This window comes from Megalops cyprinoides, chromosome 20 (assembly GCF_013368585.1).
Source record: "Megalops cyprinoides isolate fMegCyp1 chromosome 20, fMegCyp1.pri, whole genome shotgun sequence".
NCBI classification, from domain to species: domain Eukaryota; kingdom Metazoa; phylum Chordata; class Actinopteri; order Elopiformes; family Megalopidae; genus Megalops; species Megalops cyprinoides.
In genome coordinates, this window is record NC_050602.1 from 7,777,435 (window position 1) to 7,789,457 (window position 12,023).

Consider the following 12,023-nt stretch of genomic DNA (forward strand, 5'->3'; position numbering starts at 1 on the left):
GTGCTACAGGTCAATAACACCCAGGGCTCTGTTGGGTGGACTCAGCTGGTAGTGTCACAACTCTAATCTCAGAGTTCAATTACAATGATGTTGGACCTTTGAGGGCAGGAGGCACGGAATTGGTATCTATAGGTGTGTGCGATTGTGTGTGTGTGTGTGCGCGCGTGCATGTACACACGTGTGTGTGTGCGTGTTTGTGTGTGGGTTTTTGCGTGTCAGAGGCACCACAAAAGAACTCTCATTAAAGTAATATTTTAAAAACCACTGGCAAGCTTTGATTACTTCTAATTGTTATGCAAATAGTGGCACCACTGAAAGAGCAAGTTGAAAATAGCCCCTTATTTGGCAGGGCACATCTGAGAAGTGTAGAGCTATCATTACCTCCATTATCTCCCTTTTATGTGGCTTACAATCAGCTAATCTGGTTACAATCAATGTGGTTATCAGCAGTATGCTGTATATCTAACACAGTTTTCGAGCAGTCCAAGTGTTTTTTCCATCAGTATGTCTTTTTACGAACAATACTGTCTTCTCTTGTTTGCAAGGGCAATGAAAGTCAAACATGTAAGCTTTGTGTGTGTGTGTGTGTGTGTGTGTGTGTGTGTGTGTGTTTATCAGACAACAGAGCTGTGACAGCATCATAATCTCTGTGGCTATGGTCTGTCATCCTCTCAGTCACACAAATGGCCAATTCCAAATGTGTGGCCTTTTGCTTACAAATGCAGCAATTGATAAAGTATTTGTTGGGAAATTATGTTCATTTTGTTTCCCTGCAGCTCAGAGAGCTCTTAGAAAGACACCCTAAGGTCTGTTCAGTAACCTTGTAATACTGTGTCATAGTTTTCAATTCAAGCAGACTTCATTAAAATGCCACCAACAAAGTATTGTTAGAAAACAAAATTTGCACCTTTTCCCCTGTCTGCTTTTATCACCTGGTGGAAAATCGATGCTCAGTCCGCCCTGAGGGACTCCGCTCAGCTGAAAGCTGTCTGGTCCCCAAAAACAGGGAGGAAACAGAACCCCTCCTGCCGTCCCGGTTTCGGCTTGTTATAGCTACGTTTCTTTGGGGAAATGCAGAATGGATAGATCTCTCAGTCTCCCATTTGTCCTAAATTGGAGAGGTCCTGTTTGGGGAGGCAGTGACAGCACAGAGGAGACAATGATAAAACAACTGTTTTTGTGGCTCAAGAGCCTTCGCTTACACATGGAAATAAAGTTACACATCTCTGTTTTCTTCACGGCTTTCCTATCTGTTACCCTTTTTTCAGACAAGACGTACAGCAGCATCATATGGAGTCAATCAGCATTTGTCTGTAACTTTGGCTAAAAAATGAATACCAGTTACTTTTCTATATAAAAGGATAATTTCCTCATTAATTATGCTTACTGCTGAACTTGCCAAGCTGTTTATGAAGTATAAAAAAGAATATATTAAAGCTAAGCACAGATCTTGACTAAATCCATCCTGTACACTCTATAAATTGTATATCAACCAAGATACATATTGATTGTGTCTCATCGGAATACATGCCCCTGCTCAAACACACATTTATTTTTCTATAAACATAAATATTCTTGTCAATATAGATTTTGGCTCAAAGGTTTCTGTTTTAGGCCAATTAGTAGAACACCAGTAAATTGTGCTGAGCTTTGAGTAGATGTGAAGGAATTTGCCATATTGATTTTTTGGGTTATGTAAATATGACTTCAGGGTTTAGGATGATAGCACATACTGTGGATGCTTTTAAAAACTGTTTACCTCAAAACTCATGGCTGCTTTTGTAGGACATAATCTATCAATTCAACAAAGAATGAATGCTACTATAAATGGTGCTCACACTATTTTAAGGAGAGGGACTAATATTTCTCTCTCAGAGCCATCAGCCTTAAAAGTCTTGACCTTACCAGTTCATTTTGTATATTTACCTCATTGGGGCTTAACACTCCAGGTGTTTGGCTGTGCATTCCAGTCACATGCTAATTTGATGGGCCTCACAAGGTTTTTTTTTTTTTTTTCCCCAATATACAGACACTATGTCTGGGTGCATGTTTCTCCGAGGCCCTTCTGGTTGTCACCATGGCTTGTTTGTGTCATCCATCCACGCTCGGATGCTCATAAAATCATTTGATGACACACAGGTCCCTAGCGTGCACTTGCCTTGACCATAAATCAGTCTTATCCTCTGGAGCCCTGGGACAAATAACTCATGACTAATGGCCACAACAAACTCATCAAGAGACCCTTTGCATCTCCCTCAAACTGTACTCCTTTCATAAGTCATTAAAGAATAATCTGTTGGTTCCTGACTCCACAGTTGCATTTTGGCAGAAAGCGAAAGAAGCAGGGTAGCATGTGGACGCATGCCCAGGCCATGTTTATAGACATGTGATTGTGTCACGAGATCCAGTCAATGGGCACTTTTGTCTTGGGTTTGATTGGACGGGGGGTTGTTTGGAGATGAATGCCTGTGGTTTTATGGTAACCTCTAGTATCTCATCAGTACAAAATCAATAGAAACAATAGTCCTGTGTGTGAGAGCATGTTTTTTTTTTTTAAATTTCATTATTATTATTATTTTTGAGGGAGGATGTGAATTGGCCATTGAGAGTTGTACTGGATGTTTGACAAAAAGAATAAATTAATCATTCCCCCCCAACAAAACAAACTCTATTTTTTGTTAATTTTGGTAATATTGAACCTACCCAACTGAGTTTGTGATACACACACACACACACACACACACACACACACACACACACACACACACACACACACACACACACACACACACAAACATTCTGCAGGCATCTTCCTTAAAGCCGACCTGGCTGTGTCAGGCCCTGCTGCACGTTGTGCAGTAAATGAGCTCTGAGTCCGAGTGAAAGCCGGGGCACAGCGGCGTGCCACTGGGGTCAGGACCCAGAGCGCCGTCTGATCCGGTTCTGAGACCACCCCAGCAGCCGGGACCAATCCCAGTGTCCCTTTCATCCATCTCTTTGATAGAGCGGTCACAGGCAGAAGTGACATCAGACATTTAGGCTACCTCGGTCCCTGCGGAGTTCTCCGGCCCCCTCGCCGTGTCCAGGCTGACAGCCACATTAGTCTACAGGATAAAAGTAAAAGGGAATTGGATTTTTGGGGGGGGGTGGCTTGGGGGGAACTGGGGGGAGGCAGGCCTTGAGAGAGCATTTATCAGAGAGAAAATGATTTAATTTGGGTGATGTATAACGGCCTGCACCCAGACCTCCACGAGGACCTGTGGCTCTGCTCGCCGCTGTGTGGTCCCCTCTTGTGGTTATTGGTCCACTCCCACCCCATCTGCTGTGTGCTTCCCAGCACTAGCAGCTCCAAGCTGGGGAAAAGCTGTAAAAGCTAACCGTGCTAGCTGCGGCTACACCTACCAATTCCCAAGCGAAAACTGACGCATGCTAGGCAATGAGTAATGGCTGATTCTGGCTTCAGCAAAACATTCTGTGGGGGATGGGGGGGGATGGGGGGCATAGGGGCTGGGGGTGGGGTTATTAGGACCCTGAGAGCCCATGTGTCAGAACTTGTGTATTTACCTCTCATCAAAGGCAGGTTTTCATCAGACACAGTCCTGGTCTTCCTACATCTGCCTTCCTTCATCAGAGCGAACCTGGTATTTCTAAGCAGCAATCATTTGATCTGCATCTGGCCTGTTTTCATCTGCGGTTTACACAAGGGGCGGCAGAATCAACCAACATCACATTGTTATTAACTGTTCACCTCTGAAAGGAGAGGGGCACCACAGACCTCTGCAGTAAACACAGCCTGATGCTTTCTTAAATCATTCATTCGCCGCGGCTCTCAGTTTAACTTTCTCTAATGTAGCAAAGTTCAGTGCGAGTGTGTGATAACGGTTGTGTAACTGTTCCGCTCCGACCACATGCTGTTTGATACATGTCCAAGCAGCGAGCGTTAGCCGCTGAAAGGTCCTGTACTCCTTCCGCATGAGGGGATGTTGAGTTGTTCAGTGGTTTGCTGTGGATGGTCAGCAGCTGAGTTGGAAATGGAAAAAAGAAAGATAATGACTATATTTATTACACAGCTCATGACGGTATCTCATCTGAATGTTTTCTTTTTGGTGCTTGGAGCAAGCACCCAGCCTGACCCAGGGGGCAGCGAGTTTGTTCCTAGCTACGTTAATGAGAAGTGCCTCATTCTCCTCAGCAATCAAGCAATGGATTAGGCTAGCAGCCACTGGACTGGTGTCCTAGCCAGTAAAAATGACTCCTTCTGTGATTAGATTCTGTGATATCGCACTCACTTGTGGAGAGCGAGCTTTCATCAGGTGAGGTTAAGCAGGAGATTAACGCTGTGGGTAGCTGTTGATGGGATAGAGAGAGAGTGTGTGTGTGTGGGTGGGTGGTGCGAGGCTCCACAGATGCTCTTGGCAGAGATGCACTCACGATCATCCGCAAGCTGGTCCAGGTGTGAGGTGGAACGCTCCACAGCTGCTGATTCTCAGCGGCAGGGAAAGCGGCACTCTACTCACCTGCTCTTCACTTCATTCCAAATGGAACCTCCCTCTCCAGCAGGTCCTTTTGTACACCATCCCACAAAATCCCACACTTTCACCAAATTCCAACATCCCCAGCCCCCCAACACACAGACACACACACACACACGCATACACAAAAGCACAGACACACACACACACACACGCATACACAAAAGCACAGACACACACACACACACACACACACGCATACACAAAAGCACAGATACACACACACACACACACACACACACACAGTGAAATGCATTAGTATTCATAGCATTGCTGGACAGAGGTGTCCTTGGTGGATTGCTGGCTCTCGCTATCTCCTGTCAGTCTGTCATAATGAATAAGACAAACAGTATAGGGAGGAGGAACGCAGCCGGTCAGGGTTTTCTTTGTCTTCTCACTCTCTCCATCTTTCAACCCCTGAACCAGTTGCATCACAATAGTCGTGTACTAATTCTAAAACGTTCTTATTCCCATTCTCAGATTTTCTTGCCTTTCAACAATTATTGACTTACTGACAGCCCAGGCTTCTATATGCTATCCAGTGACACCACCGCAGAGCAACTGCAGTTCGGTACCACACTCAAGGGAGCAATAGTGATGTCATAGCTGGGATCTGAACTTGCAGTCCTCCATGTTGCCCTGCCTCCTTTTTAAATGCAAGACCCATCTGAACAACCCGCTGTCTTGTTCCCCAGGTAAGCCTGTGATGATCATAACGGAGTACATGGAGAACGGGTCCTTGGACACTTTCCTAAAGGTGAGTCACGCTGTGGGCTTTGGAGCCTCAGTTAGGAGCGAGGAGCTCCAGTTCAGTTTAATGCCAGACTTAAACAAGGTGGGGGTTCTGATCCGAAAACATGTCACATGTCACTACTGTGATTTATTCACTACCATGAATAAACATTCACCAGAGCGGGTGTGTGTTTGAAGGTAAGGACATGCCGTCTACTCTTTTCCGAAACACACACCATGGAAGAGATCACGAAAAAAGAAAGGGGGAGGAAGAGGAGGAGGAGGAGAGGCGAAAGGAGGAGGGTCGTCCCTGCCACTTCGCTGAAATGGCCTCCTCTGCAGTCTGAAAATTTATTACCGTTTTGTCAGCGAGGATGAATCAGGAGCGTAATTTCATTACACAAAGCAAAGATACGTTTTTCTTAAGTGGGGACCCTTTAATTACAAATGCATGGGAGAGCAAATGAAAACCGACAAAAAAAAAGAAAACCCTTGTCTTCTACATTCAATCTCTCGGTGGACTTCATAATGAAGCATCATAAATATTCCCCATAGCCCACATAAAAAGCTAATATAATTACGGTATCAGTTTTATGGGCAATAGCTCATATCCCTGCTCCTCAGAATACACGTGTTTAATTAGGGTGCAGATCAATTAAGCATCACTCAAAGGAAAAAAAAAAAACAATTCGTTTTTCCTTTGTGGCTCTTACAGTAAAGAGGTAGAATTCGCTGAGATTGATAAAGGAAGTCTGCCCATTGTTTGGATGAGGTCATCAATCAGTGCTCTACAGTTAAGACAATAATACCTAATGAACTTACCCACCATGCACTCTATGAAATAGCGGAATTTGTCGGAGGCTGATATTACTTCACAAAAAGAAGCAGTGCTTTAACTAGATAATGTTACAGTGCAGATTTCATATTGCAGACAGTGGTCTTGCGGCTTATGGTAATGATAAGATCATTTTGGTAAATAAATACATCTACAAACGTATCTAAATATATCTGTAAGTGCACGGTCTCAGTTCTTGAGTACACAGTCGGAGATGATAGCGGAGGTTAAGGCGAACTCTGAGCCATCTTGTCGGACTAGAAATGAGGCTGTCTGAATGTGCCCCCCGTTAAAATGGACTTTGCGGTAAAGGTGTAAAATTACATGTATTCATAAATGTCTCAAGTGGCTCCACTTTGTGTTTTGTGATACGTACCAGGTAAAGTGATCCGGTCTTAAAATCCTGTTTGCTGTAGCCTTGGTTTCCGCATTAAAACACACACATACAGAAGGTTCTAGACGAATGAGGACCCAGGACGGGCCGGGTGACCTGTCGTGCTGGTTGTGCGATCTCACGTTTCTGATGTCACCTGGCAGAAGCACGACGGCCAGTTCACGGTGATCCAGCTGGTGGGCATGCTGAGGGGCATCGCCTCGGGGATGAAGTACCTGTCCGACATGAGCTACGTGCACCGCGACCTGGCCGCCCGCAACATCCTGGTCAACAGCAACCTGGTGTGCAAGGTGTCTGACTTCGGCCTGTCGCGGGTGCTGGAGGACGACCCTGAGGCAGCCTACACGACCAGGGTAGGTCCTCCCTCCGTCTAGTCACCTCCAGGGGCAGGCGAAGCTGACAGGTTTGGTCGCCGAGCTCGAATTCTGTGTTGTTCATGCCCACTAGCCTCTTCACAGCAGTCCCTCCCATCAAACGTGTTGCCTGACAATCAAGAAAGATTAGCGTGCTGTGTAATACGTATGCACGTGTATATTACTAGGATTCAAGGGGCTAATTTGTTAGCTTCTGTGTAAAGGTTGCCTGTGTTGTGGTGGGCTTACTACTTCAAGCAGGAACAGGTCATCACTTATGAGGCTGATCTCCTGCCAGCCACTCTGTGTGTGTATGTGTGTGTGTCTCTCTCCTTAGGGCTTAACTTTAGATCCTCACAGCATGGTACAATTATAGTCCATGAGAGCTGTAAGGCCCCCACTTGCTGCCTTGTGCCCTGCCACTAATGTGGCAATGTATTCTGGGATAGCTGATGAGATGTGTAAAGTGCTCCGTCAGCAGGAGTCCCACTTATCAACACAGAGTGCAGTGTCACCTGGAACCTGATCCAGGGTTAGTGCCTGAACAGAAAGTGGTCATGTGTTTCTGCTGTGTGAGTGGATAGAAAGATTGCTTCCCGAGAGCTGATCCCAGATCAGTTTGACGCTTACGTAAGTATTTGCTGCCTTAAAAGCCATCATCTTTAAGGAGTAATGACAGCACAGTGCAGTTCTGGAAAGGTCAAAAGAAAACAGTGTACAGGCACATGGAGCTTAATCAGGATGCGCTGCCACATTATATCTTTACCATCTCTTACTCATCGAACAGTATTTTCATGTGTTACAATGCCTTTTTGTGGTAACCCTGAAATGATATTAAAACAATTGGAACTTGGTGGTACAATTTCCTGGTTTTCTGAACTTTCCATCCATGTTATTATTAATCATTTATTTGCCCACCACCTTTATCCTGAGAAGTTACAAGGTCATCATGACAAGGTACATCAGTGAAGCAACAGGAATGAAATAGGAAGAGAACAGCCCAGTAACAGTAACTTGATGACTGAGCATCAAGCTAAAAAAAGTGGAAAAATACAATTGTACAGCAGTAATTGTGTTTGTATGCAGTGCTGAGTATTTATCCTTGCTTACTTTGATCATTCAAACAAGCACATAGAGATTCATAACATGAGGTGTAAACTAGTATTTGGTGTATAGTTTTGAAGGTGGTATATGCAAAGAGTTCTTTTGAAATTGACTGAAGGATTGCAGAATTTTATAGTGAAAGTACTTCCACTAGCTTGAGGTGCGAGTTGCATCTTACAATGTCATGACCACCAACACGGTTACGATCTGTCATGACTATTGTGACTGTTGTGACTGTCACAGAGGAAAGGGGAAGGGCTTTGGCCTCTAAGAACAAAACCACGTGTGTGATGGAAACACAGAGCAGAGGGCGTGGAGTGTGATGGGTAACGTTGTGGTCTCCCCCAGGGAGGGAAGATCCCCATCCGATGGACGTCCCCCGAGGCCATCGCCTACAGGAAGTTCACCTCCGCCAGCGACGTGTGGAGCTATGGCATCGTCATGTGGGAGGTGATGTCATACGGGGAGCGGCCATACTGGGAGATGTCCAACCAAGACGTGAGTATGCTGTGCTTTGAATGGAAACATCCGTAAAAAACCTCACAATGAAGAATCAAATGTGGTAACAATTATAGCAATAGCTATAGTAATATGAGTTTTTAATTTAGGGGAACAGTTCTGTCCCTGTTTTTGGATTGCTTTGTCAGTTACCCCGTTATGCCCATCGCGCTGTGATTCGTTACGGATTTACAATCCAGCTGGACAATTTGTCTTTGAAAAGGACTTGGTTTCCCATTAGTTCTCTCTCACACACACACACACACACACACACACACACACGGGTATATATATCCAAATCCACATTCAGCACTTCATTCTGCTTTCCCGCACAATGCCAGAGTCGCACGGCTGAAAAACCCGGCACTGCCAAAGTATGGCAGATGCCTGGGGGATTGAAGCCAGGGGAATATAGATGTGCTCTGGCGTCCACAAAGGTAAAATGATTAAACGCGTATGGAGCAGAGAACAGACACGTTTCCAGGTGCCCGTCCTCTTTATTGCGCAGAAATAGGAATCCGAGGCGGTGACATTAAGCTCTTTACACGTCCGGAGCTCTCATTCTGTTCTCCGAGGCACACACAAAGGCAGCACAGCGCGCTCAGCTCGGCGACGGAAGGGGAAAGCATATACAGGGGCAAAAATGAAAAAAAAAATGACATTAACAGTGAAACATTAAAACTGAAAGATTGAAGTGTCTGCAGCAGAATCTGCAAGAGTGTCATTGCCTTTGTTGTTGTTCAGTCTCATCGATGGAAATATCCCGCATGCTGTATGTGCCGATGGTAATTTTAAATTCGTTCATGTTGTAAGATAAAAGCTCACAGCTGCTGTTCTCCTCTCTGCTAAGGCAGTGGAAGGTGAGGCTATTGAAGGACTCGGCCCCTCAGGGTAGATGTGCAGTTTCATTTTCCCCCTGTATTCCTTTATTCCTTTATTTCTTTTTATTATTGTGAGCGGGCAAGACAGTTCCAAACGCAGAGAGAAACCAAGAAATCCCCAAGGCTGACATTCAACATAACCCGGATTTATAATCCACTCCTTTTCAGGCACAGGAGAATGAACCGTTTTAATAGCCTTTGTCACAGAAAAAAAAACATACAATGTATTGAACAGTTGCATGCTGTGGAAGAGTGTACTGCATGAAGCCACATTGCCGCCATTTCCTGTAGTCTTCAGTATCTCTCTCTCTCTCGCCGCCCTGCAGGTGATAAAGGCGATAGATGAGGGGTACCGCCTGCCCGCCCCCATGGACTGCCCGGTAGTCCTTCACCAGCTGATGCTGGACTGCTGGGAGAAGGGGCGCAGCGACCGGCCCAAGTTCGGCCAGATCGTCACCACCCTGGACAAGCTGATCCGGAATCCCGGCAGCCTGAAGCAGCTGGCCAACAGCTCTGTCTGGTGAGACCTCCGAAATCCTTCTCCCCCACCCCCGCCTCCCTCCCGCCCCCCTCTCCAGCTCATTCAGAAGCAGGGCAGCACTGTGGTACAGAACCCGAACAGTGACACCTCTGAAGTGGCAGCTTTCCCTTGTCCTCTGTGGGCTGAGTGCAAGTCAGAACAGGGAGAGGGAGATGGAGGTGGCGGGACCCCCGCGGCGGGATTTGCGAAATGTCACGTCAGCGCCCGCCCCCCCCCTCCGCACCCCCGACGGAGTCTTACAAGGCAGTTCATTTTTTTATATCTGGCGAGAGAAAGAGAAAGCGCTGAACCCAGATAAGAGCTTTAAGGCATGGGTTTATGGGTTTAGGTTCTTCAGGCAAAGCTGCTGGGATGTATGCTCTCAGCTCAAAGGAGGCTCAATCAGATACCGCCACGCGCTGTCAGTCACTCTGGCCCGGATCCCCTGAGCCGGCGGGCGCCGGACCCACAATAGGAATCAATCTAAAGATTTCCTGGTTTTCGACGGCGTTTAATCGTTTGGGGCTTCAGCTCGCCTTTGTGCTCCAAGCCTCTGTTTATCCAGGAGCAAAAAATCAATTACGTGAACAAACGGAGCCGGGAGCTGGGAGCCGGCATTCTGCACAGAGTCCTGTGTGGGCGGGTCGGTGCGGGGCGCGTCATCAGAAACGTGACGGCAGCCTTCCTCTGTGTACCGCAGGGAGGATCCCGTCACCCCGGAGATGGCCGTCGGCACGGTGGAGGACTGGCTGGACGCCATCAAGATGGGCCAGTACAAGGAGCACTTCTCCAGCGCGGGCTACGTGACACTGGACTCCGTAATGTACATCAACAGCAGGTCCGAGCCCAGCCGCCCGCCAAAGTCATCCTCAAAATCATCTTCACTCTCCTTTATTCTTCTTCTTCCTCAGCTTCCTCCTCTGCTGCCTTTTATTTTTGTATGACTGAAGCCCACAGAGCAGAGTATTGCATTTCTGTTTCTCTCCCTCTCTGTCTCCCTCTCTCTCTCTCTCTCTTTAGCTCTTGCAAATTCAATCGCTTTATTGGTATGACTGTTTCAATGGCAACAGCATTGCCAAAGAAATTGTTTTTGTAATCATGCTGTAATGTGAACAGGTCAGTAATGAATGACATTCAAACAGACTAAAAATACATATACAAATTCCATAATAATGCTATGAAAAGTGATCTTAAGAGCATGGGGATTAGTCAGCCACTGTCTCTCCTGTTATAGCATGCTGACACAAAGTTGCTGGCCATCCTTTTCCTAGGATAATGCTCAGTTTTTCTGCACTGTAGAAATTCTTTGGATATATCTTTGAATTTTTCACATTTAAGGAAAAAGTGCAGCTCTGTCTCAGCCTTACCTGTGACTCACTCAGGTTTGGTCTGGCAATCACTCCCTTTGTCTCTGTAATCTACACTCTCTCTCGCACTGGTGCTCATTCTGTCTCTCTCTCATCTCCGAACTCCCATCCCCTCCTCCGCCCCCCCACAGCGACCTGGTGAAGATGGGCGTGACTCTGGCGGGGCACCAGAAGAAGATCCTCACCAGCATACAGAGCCTGCAGACACAAGGGCCTCACGTGCAAGTATAACACGCCTTCCCCCCCCACCCCCCCCGACAGAGCGAGGGAGCGAGAGAGACTGAGAGAGGGAGGGAGGGAACGCTCGTTACCAGTCAGCAGCTTCACCGTTTCAAACGTCCTGGATGTTACCGTACCGTAAGCACTCCGGCGTCCGTCCGCGCACCTACAACGCCACAGCAACAGCCGAGGAGGAGCAGAGACTGATCTACATTAGGTCACCGCTAAAAGGCATCTAGTCGAAAACCTCAAAGAAAAGAAAAAAAAAAAAAAAAAAAAAACAAAAACACGTGAATTATCACTGTTTGTGGAGTTAAATGTACAGTCATTGGGTTGTTTATTTCTGATTGTTTCTTTTTTATCGGTTGATTTGTATGTTATCGTTTTCCACCTCAGAAGTCTGGAGATCTGTTTGTGTAGAGGGGCGTTTACAGGGGCAGAATGCCCTGCGGTCTGGAGCAAATCTCCATCCATGACCTCACTCTGTTGTAGAAGCCGACGCTCTGCGTCATGTGACTCTGTGATCAGCGGGATACGCGGATATGCCTCGGACTTCCCGCCCGACCCCTTCAAGGGCGCACGGTTCGG

At 46.6% G+C, this 12,023-nt stretch overlaps 1 protein-coding gene across 1 annotated transcript in view; it reads left to right on the forward strand.

Annotated features, from left to right (window-relative positions):
• The window catches only part of epha4b (eph receptor A4b), an 84,053-nt gene extending 72,399 nt beyond the window's left edge, over nucleotides 1–11,654 (forward strand). Inside the window, exons 12-17 of the mRNA XM_036553731.1 lie at nucleotides 5,228–5,289; nucleotides 6,637–6,846; nucleotides 8,299–8,448; nucleotides 9,656–9,849; nucleotides 10,550–10,687; nucleotides 11,348–11,654. Of these exons, the coding sequence (XP_036409624.1) occupies nucleotides 5,228–5,289; nucleotides 6,637–6,846; nucleotides 8,299–8,448; nucleotides 9,656–9,849; nucleotides 10,550–10,687; nucleotides 11,348–11,447 (854 nt within the window). The 3' untranslated portion in view covers nucleotides 11,448–11,654. The remainder of the gene's footprint in view (nucleotides 1–5,227; nucleotides 5,290–6,636; nucleotides 6,847–8,298; nucleotides 8,449–9,655; nucleotides 9,850–10,549; nucleotides 10,688–11,347) is intronic.
• Nucleotides 11,655–12,023: the final 369 nt, after the last annotated feature.